Source organism: Zosterops lateralis (assembly GCF_965231275.1).
Source record: "Zosterops lateralis genome assembly, chromosome: Z".
Classification (NCBI taxonomy): Eukaryota; Metazoa; Chordata; class Aves; order Passeriformes; family Zosteropidae; genus Zosterops; species Zosterops lateralis.
The window spans coordinates 2,032,968-2,051,448 of record NC_139800.1 but is presented as its reverse complement, the minus strand read 5'-3'; the positions used below and the strand labels follow the sequence as shown (position 1 = coordinate 2,051,448).

General features: G+C 40.0%; 1 protein-coding gene across 2 annotated transcripts in view; it reads right to left on the bottom strand.

Moving 5' to 3' along the window:
• The window catches only part of SMAD2 (SMAD family member 2), a 50,532-nt gene that overhangs the window by 9,470 nt on the left and 22,581 nt on the right, over nt 1-18,481 (bottom strand). The window contains exons 3-8 of one of the 2 annotated variants that reach the window (XM_083882935.1): nt 7,138-7,227; nt 5,773-5,966; nt 5,163-5,297; nt 2,025-2,099; nt 1,033-1,092; nt 375-428 (exon numbers count right to left, since the gene is read on the bottom strand). In XM_083882935.1, coding sequence (XP_083739061.1) covers nt 375-428; nt 1,033-1,092; nt 2,025-2,099; nt 5,163-5,297; nt 5,773-5,966; nt 7,138-7,227 — 608 coding nt within the window. The remainder of the gene's footprint in view (nt 1-374; nt 429-1,032; nt 1,093-2,024; nt 2,100-5,162; nt 5,298-5,772; nt 5,967-7,137; nt 7,228-18,481) is intronic. The other variant, XM_083882936.1, reaches the window with a different exon arrangement.

Genomic DNA, 18,481 nt, shown 5'->3' with positions numbered 1-18,481 from the left:
TGTGAGTTGGTTACAGGTGAAACAGTACATGAGAAGAGCAGCAGAACACACACACAAGGGAGACAGCAAGTCTGGGCAGCATTATGGACAGGCAAACATCCTTTAAACTATTAATTTTATAAATGCTATTCCTGCACACACAAAAAGATATCACTCTTTCTCTTTGCTACGAGCTCAACAGGTACAGAAATAGAGTAATTGTTAACAAGTGATTAATCCAGCCCCATTAAGTTTAACATCAGGAAACCAACCCAACAGTCACCTCTTAATACAGCTCTTAATTTCCTACAGTGCACTTTCACTTTTAAAGTAATTACAAATATAATGAAGAGTCACTACACATGGAGAAATAATTTTAAGTATTTCCAGCTTACCCAGGCTATGATTAACTGGAGAGAGAGTACTAGGAGACAGCTCTGCTGGAGATCCTGTTGAAGCAAGACAGACAGGTTTCAGAGCAATTTTTTTTTTTTTTATTTTGTTTCAGACCAGTAAGCACAACCATTATCTAAATCCGGTTTACATTGAAGTTTTTCAGAGTAAGAAACCTCAGTTTTCTGGAATATCACACACTTACTCTGAGAATTAGGATTTCACTCAATTTTCCAGACTTCTGGGTACCCACCCCTCCTTGTAAAGACTCAATTAACTTAGCGTTGTATTTGGCAGAACTCTGCCGCTTTGTGCACACTCTCAATGTTAGTTATGCACTTCTCCAGTGAGAAGGCAGTGACTTCCCAAATTCACTAAAAAAAGCAGATAAGAAAGAGTGGATGAGACAAACAAGACATTGCCTCACTGTTCTTAAAGGAAAAGGTTTATCTTGGAAAAGATCTTCCAGTATCTGAAGGGAACCTTCCAGAAAGTTGGAAAAGGGACTATTTACAAGAGCGGGTAGTGACAGGACAAGAGAGAAAGGCTTCAAACTGAAAGAAGAAAGATTTAGATTAGATATTGGGAAAAAAAATCTTTATGCTGAGGATGGTGAGGCCCTGGCACAGGTTTCCCACAGAAGCTGTGGCTGCCCCATACCTGGAAGTGTCCAAGGCCAGGCTGGACAGGGCTGGGAGCAACCTGGGGTGGAAGGTGTCCCTGGTGGAAAGAGACGGTCTCTAAGGTCCCTTTTATCCCAAACCATTCTATAATTTATGATTCTATGATCGCCAGAAAAGAACATGCTAGATTTCCTCATTTGAGGAAATAATTCTTTCCCAGAAGGAGGAATTTAACAACTCAGAGAAACATGAACCCTCCAACACAATTTGCACACGAGGTGGCAAAATACAGGAAGGCTTTCACAGAAACATTCCTACAGTGACTGCTGATGTCAGGCTGTTTTAATTAAGGTATTTATTGTCACATAGTAGGAAAATACTGCAGTTCTTACAGAAACTGGTGCAGCTGATTCCAACTTACTGAAAATGGTTGCTAACATTAGCTAACCAAGCACACTCAAGTCTGCCAACACACAGCAGGAGGTTCTTACCCAGCACATTAACTGTGCTTTGTCCAAGTCTAAGGTCAGCCACATTATCTAGAAACCCTTAGACACAAAGGCAGAAATGCTGCTACTTTTGCCACAGAGCCTTCCACACAAGAATAAATTTAAAACATGGCAGAAGTGCTAAGTTTGTCAGAGGTAGAGACAGGTTCTCAGATTGTCTGTAACTTGTTTAGGCCAACAGACATTGTGCTTCAATGAACCTGTTTACTGGAGAAAGATTGAAATCACTTAGCTATTAAAATCTATTTTAAGGGTTTCTCACAAAGTCTTAATTAGACTTGTATACTTCTGTTACAGAACAGATGTAATACACTTAATATGTCACGGAATGTTTTAAAAGCATTTCCCTGGCAAAAAAATTGTTTTGCTCATTAAAGACTGAAAGTGGTATTTTAGGCAGAAAACACCATGTTTTACAGAGGAAAACCACCACCATCTTTTGGGTTGCATTTATGTCCCTATGCAGAGGGATCACAGCTAGTGATACAAAGCCTTGAAAGTAATGAAAAATAAATGTTACCTGTATCCATGCTTTGGTTCAGCTGCTGGTCACTTGTTTCTCCATCTTCACTGATATATCCTGGAGGAGGTGTTTCTATTAAAAAGAAAGAAAAATTCACCGATTTGTGAAATTACTGGGGAAACCTCTGTAAGATTTAACTCTTGTGCATTTTGTCATGACATCTCCATGAGCTCTGTTACACCTGAACACTGAATCTGAATGTCATTTGCTCTCTCTTTTTCCTTTAAGTAGGACTTCAAACACATTACCTGCTTTATTTGTATGTAAAATGTATCTTCTCTTGTATGTCAGTCAATTGCTCAAATATGTTACATAAATACCAGAATCCTTGTTTGTTCCATTTAAAAAAAAAAGATGCTGTCACTACAATGAGTAACAATTTTGCAATTGTGATCAACAGCTTTCATATTTAGTAGATCTACAAATGAAAAAAACCATCTGGTGATTTCCACAAAAAAATATTGTGAGCTGTCTTTATGCAGGATAACCATCAGGTCAGATACCCTCCCACACCTTACTGAAGCTGTTAGATTTAAAGGTTGTTTTTCAGTTCAGTCCCCAAATATGTATTTCTTCAACACACAACAGCTGATTTGACTCATTTATAACTAGATTAACTTAGAACACTGCACAAGTTCTATTATTATGACTAATACTTCTAAGCTCTATTAAAACTATAATCTATTCTTTTAACTGGCTTTCTTTAGAGACAGAATTTCACATACCAAACTGAATTCAGTACCAACTTTGAAGCGTTCTGATAACCAGCAACTGTGTCTAATTCCTCAGAAATATCTTCAAAACCCAGGAGAGTATGCATGTTCCTCTTCTCCATTCAGAATATTCTTTGTAATCCAGATAATGAGTTAACCAACTGTCTTTCAGGAAATAATTTTCTTTGAACTGGGCAGAAGTCTTTTCATACATATTTTAGGCAAAACCTGTGTTTCTCTAGTGAAAGTGTTTGAAGCTAACTATCTCTACAACCACCTTAGAATTGTCTCTGAAATTTCCAGGGGTTAAATACCTTTAATTGCATTATTACCAAACGACAAATTAAAAGATAAAGCCCTTTTGCTTAAGAAATAAAATAAAATTATAACAAGCATCATGTCTGAGATGTACTGCAACATTGTGAGATCAGAAGGAAACCAGTGAGAGGAAACTAGATTAAGTCAGTTGATTAAATTAAAATGAACTGAGAGAATTTTATCTTTGATTCATTCTGCATGCTAAATATAGACGTGACAGAATTCAAGTGAGAATTTGAAAGGATGATTAAGGGAAATCTTCACTACTAAGAAATACGATAACAAAAATCACAGCCTTTTTGAAGATTTTTACAGCACTCATTGTGATACAGGGGACTCCACCCTCCTCCTCCAAATCATTGGTTATAGTTAAGCCCACAACTGTGGCAAAAGGACAATACACATTTCCAATCCAACCCATGACTCCTGTTTCCCAGTGGGTAATCTAGGCTCTTTGGCACAGATTATTTTCCACATCTGGTCTCTGCCCAAACAGAGAGAAGATTTACTCCACCTAGCACTATTAATAGTTTAGAGTCAGAGGTTGAGCACCACACAGCTGGAAATGAACACTCAGGTGGGGCATTAAAAATCTGTAGTGGACTTTGAGTGGTGCCAGAAGTGTGGACAGTTCAACTCAGCCCATCCAGAAGCTGAACTGGGACGTGCAGCTCCCAAAGGCCACCCAGCACCTCCGTGACCACTGAGCTCTTCTGCAGATCAAGGACTGAGACAGGGCTGGGGCACAAAGATACCAGATGTGAGCCTGTCCTGCTGCTGAAGAAAACAATTCTCTTGTGTGTCAAGGCACACAAGGCTTATCAGTACCCCCAAGCATTCCAGATTAGGTCAGCAGGGCCAAATAAAGTAAGATACCATGATACGAGCACAAGAGGAGGGTGTCCCTCACAAAGAGGAGGAGGTGTAGTTATCTGCGTAAACATTTGAAGATCATGTGAATTCCTACAATCACCTTGAGCAAACTTCCTGCAAATAACTACTTCAGCTCATTTCCATAGCACTGGATTTGCAGGTGGCTTCACAGTAAGCTGTTTACAAATGTTACCAAAAGCCCTCAGTTTGAGTCAAAAAAGGATGTGCAAGTTAAAAAAGCAACACCGATTTCTAGTGCCTTAAATTGCTCTATAAAGGTGGCAACAGATGTGGCCAAAATTAAACAGAAAGATCAACTTAGTGGATTGTTTAATGCCATTTCATTTCTTGGATATATTTAAAGAAAAGACAAGCAACATTCTGCTTAAGAACCTGTAGGTACGATTTGTACATTGCACATATTTCAGTTTTGGGGCAGTCATCTCATTCTTTCAGAGACTCCAGATGTGAATGTTCAGCTAATTTGTAACATGAATGTATTAAACATTTATGAGCAAACTTCAGCTTTACATGGTTTTACACTCCAGGCCACTTCCTGAAGATATAGGAAACAGGAAGTTGAGGCAGGAAACAAAGGTCACTGATTTTATGTTTCAATGAGGGGTAACAGGGTTTTGGGTGCAGCAGAAGAGTGTTGTTTATTCTGGGGTGGAAAAAGAGGGGGAGGAGAAATTCTTTAACAGTTCAATACTGTCAGGTTGTTTTTTCATACTAGAAAGACAAAACAGTATGCACACAAGAGTAACAAAAAGCTAAAGCAGACCACTGTTGATGTGAACTACAGATCAAGACACTTATTAGGTCACTGCTTTGCAACTTAAAAGTTTTGTCCACGTATTAGGTAGGATGAGATTTGGCATCAGTTTATTACTCAATCTCCAATGCACAACATTTGGCAACCCCTGCATGTTTGTGAAAGAGGCTTAAGGTGAAGATCTACTTTGCACTTATTAGCATTCTGAATCTCAAATAAGCTACTGAACCCAAGTAAACTATTGGGAAATGACAGCAATGTGGTTCCATGCAGGATCATGTTCTGCAAACAAAAGTGTTTAGGTATTTCCACTGGAATTAATACATGAAACCCACTAAATCTAATTTAGTGGTGCATATTTCAATTAATTTGATCACTTACAAGGACGAAATGACCAACTTTGTTCCAGTGGCACAGTGACAGAACACGCTGTCCACAGTGGGAGTTAGTAAATACCTGGTATGTAATTGCTCTGTGGTTCAATCCCAGCTGGAAAGTTAGTGTTCTCAGGAATGGAATGGGTATAGTCATCCAGAGGTGGCAGCTCTGTTAGGATCTCAGTGTGCCGCGGCACGAGCACGGGAGGCAAGACTGGAAAGGCAAAATTCAAAAATCATTGGTAACCAAAATACATGATTTTGTTAGCTAAAAGAAAAAAAATAAACCTAAAACATCTATGTTTCTTCAGATGTTTTGAAATCTTCTGAAACTCACCACTTCTAGCACTATATTTGCAAAGCTAGTTGCTGGAAGAGATAGGACTCCTGAAGTGCCTTAAATAAGACTATTCCATGTTAGCAAAGGGAAATCAACTTTTGTCTTATTCAGTCTAAATTGCACCTGGCCAGCTGGAAACTACCAGCAGTCCTACAAGTGTTTATAAACACATTTGTAAAGATTTTTCAGCAACTTTACTATTAAAAGCTTTCAGGGATATGATCTCAGAAAATCTTGTACCTCTATCAAAACCACCTTTCTCTCTCTCTTATTTTCCATTTAGAACATTACACTGAACAAACACAAACACAAACGCTGCCACAGAAAAAGTCAGAAGCAGTCCTCCTACCTGGCGTCTCCACTCTCTGGTAGTGGTAAGGGTTTACACATACTTCATCCTTTTTAAGGTTAAAAGCATATTCACAGTTTTCAATTGCCTTGAGTTCATGGTGGCTGTGGAGGTCTGGCCAGCGCCACAGGCGGCAGTAAATGACGTGGGGCAGCCCCTTGCGGTGAGACACCTGCAGACGGCCATCGAGAGATCTGCGGGGGAAAGATGTTGACAGGTATTTACACACTTGGTGTGCTGCCTCCACCACTCCAGCAACAGAGCACACACACACACACACACACAGAAGGGCAGCTCGCTCTCAGAACTCAGCGCCTTGGCTCTGCTAGTGACATTTATACTCTGGCTAAAAGGCTTTGAACGCAATGGAAATGATCACATCGGGCAATGCCGACTCGTTTTTGAGCTGCTCCAATTATTGCCAGTGAATTTAGAGTTCATTAAAAGCCACTTACATCCAAACAAGTATTTAGAATGATTGCTTCGTGTAATTTTTTTTTTTTTTATTTTTAAATGCAGAAGACAGTTGCTAAAAATAGAAATCACACACTTAATGGTCCCTTCCACTGCTAAAGGCACCTCAAGGCTTTGCTGTGGTATGGATGCTTTATGGTTTTAAGCATAAGAACTCCCACAGGACTGCAAATAAGCCTGTAAGCAGTCAGCTGCCCAAGTGATCCACATGGCAGTGTAACTGCAATGCAAAAAGCATGAATGCACATCTTGCAAGGGCTGCATAGTTTATCTTCTTCACTTCATCTGCCTCGCTACCAGCTGAAAATGTTTTGCTAGTTTTAAAGACAGACTGCATATGCTTACACAAATGCAGATGTTTATGATTGTTATGGGATGGGAGACAAACCTCAATACACAAATCAAGTAATGTGACATGAAAAAAATAAAGACCCTGTTTAGAATTTGCCCACCATTAACTACTGAAGAATTTACAAACAATTCTTTAGTAGCTCGTATCTGAGCCAATTAGCAAGATTTAACTGAAAGCTTGTGGCATACAAAGCAGTTTAAACACTTTGTAAGATTAGGTCTAAAGAATTAAGTTTTCTAACTTTGTTAATATAAACACCAAATCACATTAGAGCTTGCATTTAACAAGTCTTCCCATTCTTTCAATAGCACTGGCACGAAAGAGGAATAATTGCAGAATTAAAGAGTTTCGTTGGTCAAAACATCAGCTGTGAACACACTGATTTCTACACTGGCAAGGAAATACTTCAAAATGCTGTACCATGAGAGGCCTAGGAAGCATTTTAGTCTATTTTACAGCTAAAGCATCCCATTACAGACCCTCCAAAGCCAATCCCTCCCACAAGATTTTTATGATGCGAGAGAGGGCAGAATATTCACCTGGTTTGTTCAGAGAAGCTGTAAAGGCCTGTTGTATCCCACTGATCTATCGTGTTTGGTGTACTCAGTCCCCAAATTTCAGAGCAAGTGCTGTGCATAAATTGAAAACAAAAACAAAAAATTGATATGAATATGGAACATGGTTATTCAAAACACCATGATGTCAAACATGGAAAAATGTACAGAATACTTCCTTTCACATAGAAGATAGAGCACTGTTAAGACTGGCATTTAAACTGACATCTCATGCTATATTTTCTATATGAAGGAGGCTATCAAAATGGAACAAGTGATTCAAGGTAAATGATAAATGTTTTTAAAGGTGAACAAGTTCTCAGGTTTTAAGTAATTGATACAGTTGCAATGTTCCTTAAAACAGGCAAAACTTCCTCAGCCTAGTTCTTTACAAAATTCGATTTTAAAGGGTAGTTTCTGTATTGGGTTGGTTTTTTTTGTTTTTGTTTGTTTCTAAACGTAAACTGCCCTAAGACTTCAATCAAAGGCCAGGTGTACACAAAACTGAACATGACAATCTTAAATTCAAGTACCATCACTTCAGCATTAATCTCATTTTCCATGCACACGCTAATTTGCTGCTATTCTGAAAAATGGAAATTCAAATTCTGAAGAAAAAACACATTATAGCTGATATTTAACTGTTTTCTGTACTCTCCTTGATTAAACAGCTAAATATTATTTCACACAATATACAAAATGAAATGTTTAACACATTTTTACAGTGAAGTACCTTAAGATTCAACTATCACGTAACGACTTTAATTGCATTGCAACATCAAGCAGGACAAAGGAAAAACAACTAAACCTTTACCAAGCTGGTTCGAGGAGCAGATCACAATGGGAAAGATAAAAGAACATTCAGTCATAGACACAAACTAAAGCAGAGAGAGATTGAAACAAAACAAGAAAACAGCACAGGATTGTAAACAGGCAACAGACTTTCAGAAACATAAATGAAGCTCAGTTCTATAACACTTGTGGTTAACAAGTGGTCACTTGCTCAGTGACCACTGAAAACAGAGAGTTTATTTTATGTAAGTAACACACAACTAAACCTCGCACCTCAGAAATGAGGAGAATTTGGTTCACAAGCAACTTGAATCTCTGTTTTCTAGTTATGCAGCCTGAAGCTTGGCTGGCTGCTACATTACCTTTAAAATTAACAAACTCTGAAAAGTTGCAACATGAAGAATCCGAGGTTACCAAACTTCTGATTTGAAATGTAAGTATTGTGACTGAAATTTAAATTTCCCAGTTTAGTCGATACACTCAAGTTTGGATTGAGCGCTTAAGAAAAGAAAAGTGAGGTTGGTGTTTTTATTCCTTCTCATTACACAGGGAAAGTTCATTAGTCTTACAAAACAAAAGAGCAGACAGCACATCACTGGACTTGAAATCATCTTCAGGGTTGACAACCACCTCAACTCCACAGTGACTTTTAATAAAACCTAAGTTTTGGTTTAAAAAAGCAGTGAATGGGTCTTGCTTCCTTCTTGCCTCTACCACCCATCTCATTTCTAATGCCATCCCAGTGAGAAGGAACCCAAATCAATAAACTGGCTATCTGACCAGAGAACATAGCTGAAAATACATGTTTTTGAGTTACTTTTCAGTCAGATCACTCCTATTCACTGTAGTTACATGAGCACTACAAAGAAGAAGAATGTAACTGCGAGTTACAGGCAACAAACTGCTCTTATCACAAATAAATATGTTAAACAACTTTTGATATATTACTGATTGTAAGTACAAGTAGGATCTTGTACTGGATGACTCTGCCTAGTAGAGAGCAGCAGAGAGCCAGAGATGAAGGCCCATTCTCTGGCACGGATCCAGCTCTTCAGAAAAGCCAACCCTCCTGAACAAGCTGCATCCACGCTGGACTCAGGCAGCACCACAGCTCTCCAGAGGGAGTGGGCAAAGAGGGATCCTGCCCATCAGCAGGGCCTGCAGCCTCTCTTTCCCACATTCCTAAGATGTGCTCAGAACCATGGGCTGCCAGAAGCTTTGCAAGGACTGAAGAAGTTGCCCTGAAGACACACAGGAGGCCTGTGGGATAAAAAGGGAGCATCTCTGCACTGCACTGTGTTACCCGGCTGGTAACTCAGATCACCCTGTACATGCAATTAGAAGAACAATCAGCAGACACAAAGCCTGCTGCATATTAATTGACATAGTGAGCCCTGACAGCTCACACTACCTTTGAGCAATGGATTCTTCATACAAAGCCCTGCTCCAAAGCTGATGCTGTCACACAGATTACACGTTCCCAAAATTGTGGGGTGCATCACTGGGGTAAACATCTGACAGGCCACGTGTTTGGTTCACAAGGCTTTTAATACAGCACATGCAAAAGTAAAATTTCATAGACCTTGACAAAACAAAATGAACAGCAACAGTATTTGATATTGCTAACCTCTCTATAAATATTCAAAGCTGACAGCATATTCCATAACCTACAGAAAGACAAACAGCATCCTGAAGTGGATTGTGTGACAGAGCCACAGCTTGGAATGAAGTCAAAACATCACGGTGGGAGGACAGACCAGGAGGCACAGAAAAGTGATCAGTCAGAGCAGCAAAACTGCTCCAAAGCCATCAGTTTACATGACATGCAATCTTCTGGGACACATATCTGCTCAGAGCTGGGATAAGTACTAGTGTTTTACTGTTTCATCTACACCAGGACTATACTTAAACTCCAATAATGCACAATCAAACACAGAAGAAAGAGCCTGCAGGAAATCATTCCATATGATCAATGAAGTCAGCCCAACAAAGCTTTTACTATTTGCTGGAAGAAAGGTCTAAAGAAATAAAGAGGTTTCTTTACTTCCTGCTGGCATAAAAGATCCATTGCCCACAAGGTGCAAAACCATCCCCTCACCACGTTACCCAGGCAATAAATCAAGACGCTTAAAATTCACAAACACGCACACCAGATCAAAACTAAATTCCTCACGACCCTAAAAACCATACTTCACACACAGCTCTTCCATGAAAGGCCACAGTACGTTCATTCATACACGAGCCATCGACTGACAGAGGGCAGGCATGTCTACTCATCCCTAAAAGATGGTGCTGGAAGGGTGACTGAATTCTGAAAGATGTTCTAACCACCACTAAAACCATCTGAAAGTAAAGGCAGGAGGTACAGATTTTTAGCAGCGCAGAATTACTGCCTCACAATAAACCATAATCACTCCACTCCTAAATCCACCTTTCTGAGGCATCCAAAATCCTGTGTGATGCAGAGTCCTTCCCATGCCTTAATCCATAAAGGTTTCAGGAGAATCAAGTACTAACATCTGTACTCCTAAGTCTTGTCTGGAAATATTCCCCATCCCTGGAACATGATCACGTATGCCAGAAAGCAGCTAGGACATTCCCCAGCACCAGGCTGTGCCAATTACTGCTCTCCCACACAATTCCCAGGTCTGTGAGCTGCACTCACACTGGACAATTCAGATGCGGCTCCCCTGCTCTCCTGAGGGTTGAGGAGAATGGACAAGGCAGTCCTGGGCCAGTTGGAAGGTGCCTGGGAATGTTCCCAGGCACATTTAATTTATTAGGAGGGAGGCAGCCAAGACGTATCACCATTTCACCCTCAGTGAGCACTCAAGCTGAAGCCTGGAAGGACACTTCAGGCTTTGTATTTTACCAAACAAGGGGGTTTGGTTTTGAACTCGCTGGACACTGTATCACTGGTGAGCCATCATTGTTTTCAAAATATAATTTGGCTTCTGTGTCGCTGCACCTAAATCTTTCCTGTGCAGACAGTGTTTAAATAGACTCCAAAACACAAGTTCAAAGCTAATGTACTTCCTCTCTCCTGGACACTTTCATTCCAAAGAGTATTTTCACTGCTGTTCTCAAAACAATTTGTTGACAGAAACAAGTCAACATTTGGTCAACAATACAAAAGCTAGTTTTTAATCTTTTCAACACTTTTCAACAGCAGCTCCCAGCAGCAAATGACCATTTTCTGTGGCCCTTAGCACTCTGTGCTTGAACAGCAGATTGTTACTTTTGCAGATCCCACAAGTAAGTGAATTTTTTCTAAGGGACTTGAGGGATATAAAGCATCAATTTGGCTCAGTTTCCCAGGTGATGTGGAGGTCTAACAAGAGAAAACTATTTCCTCGAGAAAGGAGAAACGCTGAAAAAAATATTTGCAAGGAGTTACAATTTTTCTTTGAGACACAGGTACTTCTAGAGAAAAGTCCAAATCTAGCAAGAATGTGGTTAAGCTGCCACACACTAAACCTGGGACAACTGGAGTTTGGGACTTTTTAGGACTGACTAGAGGACTGATGTGGTAAAAGGATCAGAAAAGTTTCTATATGGCAGAATCAATGTTACTTCTGTCAGAATCTTTCCCAGAATGGAAAAGGTTTTAAGAGCTGGCGTTTCAACCTGATTTTTTATCTGCTTATACGGAGCATCATCTCATATGATACTGTGCAATTCTGGCAAGAAGAATCTTTAATGTGGCTATCAGCATGCAACAGGACACAGTGTGCCTTCACTTCTTCCATTTCATCATTTCCTTCAACAGGAAAATCTGAGTTCCAAAAAACCTGCACTCTGGGCAAGAAATCACCTACACAGCAATGAGCTGTAGCAAGGCTTCACAATTTTCAGACAAAAACGCCAAAATTGACTCTCTTTATTCAGTAAGACAGAAAACACTGACATGCACAAGAAAAATGTGGACACAGGAAAACCCCAGCTACTGAAGATAATCTGAAAGGATTTGTATTGCCTCATCTACATGGCACAGATGATGTTCCCAGTCATTATTCCACTACCTTAGTGGAATAACAGTTAACTGTAAATCTACTATAAAAACTAGACTACCAAGTCCTGGTGCAAATACAGATAAATTATTGATCTTCCCATGACAAATGAACATGGACAAACAGTTTGTGCTACACTCATGAGTACACAATAAAATTGTTTTAATGTAGCGTATCTCTACCAGAGGAATAATGTCCCTATCAAAATCCATAACAACAACAAAACCCCTACACGAATGATAATAGTTTAAAGAAAAGCACTGTACTGATCTTTGTGCGTCCAAAAATACACATGGACCTCACATCAACTGGAAAGCAGTGCCCAAAACCAAGTTCTTGTCTTTGATATGATCAGGTGGTAAAGGACACTGCAGGAAAACACTGCACAGGGCAAGATGACCTGTGACAGCACAACCTCATCCCAATGAATACAGAAAGACATTTTTTTGCATCTTGGCTGGCGGCAGCAGTAATTCCAAACTAGAGACATCAGCACTTGGAGATGTAGATACACAGATCAATCCACAATCCCCTCACTCGTGTCCAGATGCCAACTATTAAAGCCTACTGGTACTCGACATAGGCTGCTTAATTAGGATCAGTTTCTCAAGGCAGTTAAAAGCCAGATGTATTGATTTGCAGATCCAAGCAAGTGTTGTCCAGACATTCATGGCCACAGCATCAAGCTGTTGTCTACACACAGCACTGCACATTCTCCAAGACATCCCTGCACTTTCCCCAAGAGCATTGGCAAAGCAGGAGATACAAACAGGGATAAAGGTAATAGGTCTTGTCAACAATACTCACGTTTATAGAGGTGTTGTTTATTTGAGCTGAAAAATCTAAAGCCAGTAGAGTTTTAATCAGCATCCTGTGTGCACCAAAACTATCACTCAACAGTGCCTGGGCTGATCTAGGTATAATACAGGTTGTTGATACTATGAATTTATTACTATTTTTTACTGAGAAACAGAATGAACAAATAACTATCTTACCACTATTTACACTGTTGGCAACGCTGTGTGCTTAAGGTACTTTCTGTACTAAATGAAGTGCTTGCAACAAGTAAAACATCAGATGAAAGCAGGCAGAACCACTTCAAAGATATTTACATGTGAAGTACCAGAAACTCTATAAAGAAGTTGTTAAATATTGTCACAATTCACATATAAGTGAAGTTACACATTTTTTTCTTCAAAGTCTTGCAAGGTGGAACAGCTCTGAAGGAGCTGAAAGGCTCTGAGTTCAGTCAGCAGCCTCCTCTTTACCTGAAGTGGTAGCACTAGAAATATGGCAAATAAAACCTGAAATGCAAATAGCACGGTGCTAGTCAAAGCCCACATTATACAGAAAACATTATAGAAATGGTCTTGGACGTTTAATTTGCTTATTTGTGAAGTATTACACTGAGCCCCTAACATCCTTCCTGAATCTCTCACATCCTTCAGAATCTGCAGCCACTAACGAGTCTGCCAAGTTCATGTTCAAGGCAATATTCTCCATTTGCCTTCCTCCTGCATCTTATAATCATGAGCTTTTCTCCCACTGAATCTAATTTGTCTGCCCCTACATTTTCTGAGGCATTTGTAGTGCTGGAGCTGTGGCTGAAAAGAAAAATAATTTCAGTAATTTTGACAGTACTCCATTTATCTGTTTTAAAATGGGAGATGAGAATCAAAGTCAGTTTTCCAATTCTAGAATTCTCATGCAAAGTCTTCCCTACAGAAGTGAGCCTGATACTGATTTTCACTCTGTTTTTACTCAAAGAATAAACATGAAAAAATACAACAACAACAACAAAAATTATCAGATCTTCACTTGAATTAGAGAAGTTACTTATATAAGCACACAGGCAACTTTATACCAGTCTAATTTACTAGGCTTATAACTTTGTTATTTTGTCAAGTAGGCAGAAAAGAGGCAGAAAATTTGCTTCAAGAGCTACACTAAGCTATCCAAACTGGAGTCAGAACAGCAAGGAATGACCACCAGACTTATGGAATCCCATTTTCTCATAGGGCAAATGCCAGAGCTTTAGCATTGATCATGGCTTACAAAGCCTCTGTAAAATTTACCTGAGAAAACAGGTTGAAGTCTGCAAACTTGAGATCAGTATCTCATGTAAAAGATCTGTACCTTTGTTTTTTCAAAAAAAAAAATAAATAAATTAAAAAAAAAATCAATCTTGCTATGTAATGTCTTAGATCCAAGACTTCAGAGCAATGCAGTGAGCAGGAAGCCAAGGCAGGAACACCACAACACTAACTCAGCCTCCAATCACTTTATCACTGAAGCTGCACTCCTGTGAATGCACTGCCCATCACACTCCACTGATTCCACCTTTGAGAAAAGGACCAGTGAACTGATGTATGGAAGAACAGAATCCTTCCTCTCATAACTAGTTACATTCCTCCTGATGCAACCGAGATTCAAGAACAGCTAAGGAGATATACCAAGACTTTGGAGTTAGTTCAGAAATGGCCTCAAAGTCTCCAGTAACAGGAAAGACTGAATTGAAAGGTTTAGGTGAAACAGAGATTAAACTAAGTCAGCAATTAAATAAAGTTCACTGGCTTAAATACATGCATGAGTACTGCAGTCAGTACAGACAGTTCCTACCAAACCTGCCTGATCACGGTTTCCTTCATTCTGGGCTTCAAATGAAAATATCTGTAGCTACTTTTATATTCTGATTTGACAGTCCTTTCTGTACACTGACAATAAGCACTCTTCCCTATCACAGCCTAAAATCCCTACAAACCAGAGAGGAGCAATGCTGACTGCATTCCCTGTCTTTCCAAGTAGCACCTCAGGGGCTGTAGAGGCAACTGCTTGAACAAACACTCTGAAATGTCCCCTGGTTGAGCCAAGTGCCTCAACTGCTGAAATGGATGTTACTTCTGTGTCTTTTCCCCATGCTGGGGGTGAGAGGAAAGGCTACTTGCACTATGCTCACTTCAGAAAGGCTAAAACGACCTGCAATATGGACACGAATGCCAAGTTCCTTTCATGACACATCGACCACACACCTCCTTCAAATTATTCTGCACCCCTGCAGAACTGATCAATGTTCTCACTTGCATCGCCAGCATCCCATATCACAGTGACACAATGTCATCTGCTCACTCAAGTGCACAGAACCCGGCACACACATTCATCAAATGGGATGACTCAAAGCTACAGCAGTTCACTCCTGCTTGTCAATGACATCGAGTTACAGAGATCTCATTATCTTCCAAGAGAAAACGTAAAGACTCAGTAATTCATTATGAAATAATGATTCCTCTCGCAATCACCTGCTAGAGGGATGAGCTCATAAGTTAACAAACGCCAAATAAAAACCACAGGTATGAATTCTTTTTGAAAAATTATCTACACCACCCTGTGATGGCACTCCCCTTTAAGAGGAGCTGGAGAAAGGTTTTTCCATGGAGACGATTCTGTGATGGACTCTGGGGTAGAAAAGCAGACCTCTAGAAAAGTTCTTTTAAGGGGCAGTACCAGCAACCAGAGTAAATTAATATTTGCATGCATTTACACATAACTATAGGTGGATAGTTTGGGTAGTCATAGGTAGTTTGCCACCAGAATCTTCCATTCTTCAAAGGAGAAACAGAGCCTGGCAAGTCTAGGAAAAGAATATTGAGTAATGTCTTGCAAAGACCTGGACTGAATCTTCTTGCAGAACTGAAAGCACAAGTTTCCCTCTCAGCACAAACTCAACAAAACAAGAGTAAAAACGTGGGCTGGGCACTGAGCACCTACAACTAGGAGTGCTCCCTCAAGTATCTCTAACCCCTTAAATTTACTGATTTAAGTAACTAGTCTTATATAGATACTAAAAGTAATTAAAAAAAAAAATATTTTTCCTCCTTCCCAGAATGCAAAAGCAGACCTTTTGTGCTTCAAGCAGAAGATAAAGATTACTTTCTGAAAACTGTAACACTACATTATCTCCCTGCCTCCCTCCACCCCACATGCACATTCAGGACACACTACAGCCAAGAAAGATACATTTATGTATGTGCATATTTAGTGGAATATAAATCAGGAATCATTACACAACCTCTCATCTTTCAGAATGCTTTTACGAATAAATTTTACATAGAATTTTATAAAGTATATTCAAAACCATTACATCAAATACAAAATGCGGCATCTGAACCAAGGAAAATGACTTAATAACCTTCCTTATAAATGGATGTATGCTAAAAAAATTAACACATCAAAATAGCCAGAAAAGCAGGAGGCACAGGATGCAATTAACCTCTCTAACACTGTGGGAAAAGAAAAAAAAAAAGTCATTGAATAACTCCCGTTTACCTCAGATTGAAACTTCAAGGATGTGTCCACAGGGGACACAAAAGTGGAACGTGATGTACAAAAGATACTGTTAAAAGCCCAACATTTGAGCTGCCCAGTGCTTGTTCCAGGGCCAGTATCTACTTTTCTCCAGTTCAGCTGACTGCCAGGCCAACAAACGATCTTGATAAACAGCATAAATACTTCTGTTGCCTTTCCTAAAGGCACACATCTTCCTGGTCACATGTGCAACAAACTGCCTACACAGGCAAAAATACAGATATAAGGCTCTTCAAAGCACTTTATTATCCTCCCTTCTCCCAGATCCTGACATGCTAGCCCAGTGCTGTCAGACACAATAAAGCAGCCAACAACAATCAGTGCTACCTTTATTTTTCTCTCAGTGCTAGGAGATCCTGGAAGGATGGCACCTCAAAGTTCAAGAGCAATTTTCCCAGGATGCCATGGAAACCAAGCTGAAGTAAAATATGTCTTTTCTTCCCTCATTGTCCATATGGTCTGTTCAGACACAGATCCCCATCAAGGAGTTTCTACTCTCTGCTCAAAGGCGAGTGAGGAGTAGAGCCTGAAAACTCCTAAATGACAAGGTCAAGCAACACAGAGGTGGTGTCAGGGCTGAGAAATAAAAGGCACGCAGTGCAGCTCAGCCTCCTTCGAGACACAGCAGGGAGCTGGCCACAAGTCTGATGCTCAAAGACCAAAGATGAGGAGCATCCAAAAGCAGCCCACGGAAATCATGAGCTAACAGCTTTGCTGGGAAACTTGCCCTGCAGTTCCCCGCTCTCCACCAAACACCGCGGCTTTCGGCAGCTCTGCAGCTCACAAAGGCTGGAGCAGTCTAACTGGAGATAACAAGAACCCAAACACAGAAAAGCTGCCCCTGATCACATGTTCCAAAACAGCCGTCAAAACCACTCCTAGGTGCCCTGTATCTAGTGAAGATAACGAGTGTACGACAGCATTCACGATGGCAGATCTCTAAAGACTAACCAAGGGGTGGAAGGAAAAAAAAACAACAAAAAACCCCCCAAAAAACCCCATACAACAATAAAGAAAAACCTATTACCCTGTGAATCCACAAGCACTGAGAAACTGGATGTTTTATGCTTTAAGATGGCATTCCTGAAATGGTAACTCTGAATTCCTACACTGCTTTCACTTGTTACACTGTTAATATCTAATAAAGGTTTTCTAACTGCTGCAGTTTCGCATCTTTAGAAACCTGAACTACTCTATGCTAATATCAGGCCGTGGGTTGAGATGACACCCAGTGCATTTTCACAGGTTAATACTGTATCATTCTTTACAGACCTGAAAACCAGAGATTTCCAAAGACAAAGTACCTGTATATGAAGACCTACCCATCACAATATTGGCTGATATATCCACAACAAATTGGCTCGTTAACAGCAGACAAATCTCTCAGAAGATCATACTTTCAACAGACAATAAAAAATGACCTTTATCTCAAGTTCTCTAACCACTATTAGTCACTGCAGGTGTGGTGAAAGCATTCCCCACAAGTTAACAGGTACAGCTACCAAGCAAGGGCCAAGTCAAGTTATTTTTCTCAAGTAGTTCCATCATCCTCCAAGTGGGTGAGTGGCTGATGCCACCACTTGCATGGGCTGTTTTGCAACTGATGGACAGCTGAGAAAACATGGGATGTTTTGTCTTCTCAAACTAGTGTGTATTTGATATAGTGAAGGTGAGAGATCAGCCCTTCAAGGTCTTGGTCCGCAGCCTTCAAAATATATGTTACCTTGGCGAAAAGATTACACTTAGAACAGTTACAGGTGTTTAAACACTTCATTTCAAACTGAACTGTTCCTCTGGACAGACCCTACAAATTACACACCCATCCTGAGAAACCAAAGAGGAAAAAAAGAGGTTATATGCTATAAGGTGCTCAGTGCAGGGAGGCCACCACAATTCCTGCTGCAGCCCAAGCCATGAATACCTGGCAGAAAACTAGTGAAGCACTGACCTTGATCCACATCCCAAACAACAGACTCATCTTTATGAAAATTAAAAGAAATACCTACTATAATATAGCTAAATCATAAGTGTTTCCTCTAAGGAATTTCAAACCAAGTTAGAGACTTAGAGAAAGCTTCCCCAAGCAACACACTGAGGCAGAGAACTGAATGGTACTTGTGACACGACTGTTTGCCAAAAAAAATACAGAATTATGTCTGACAATG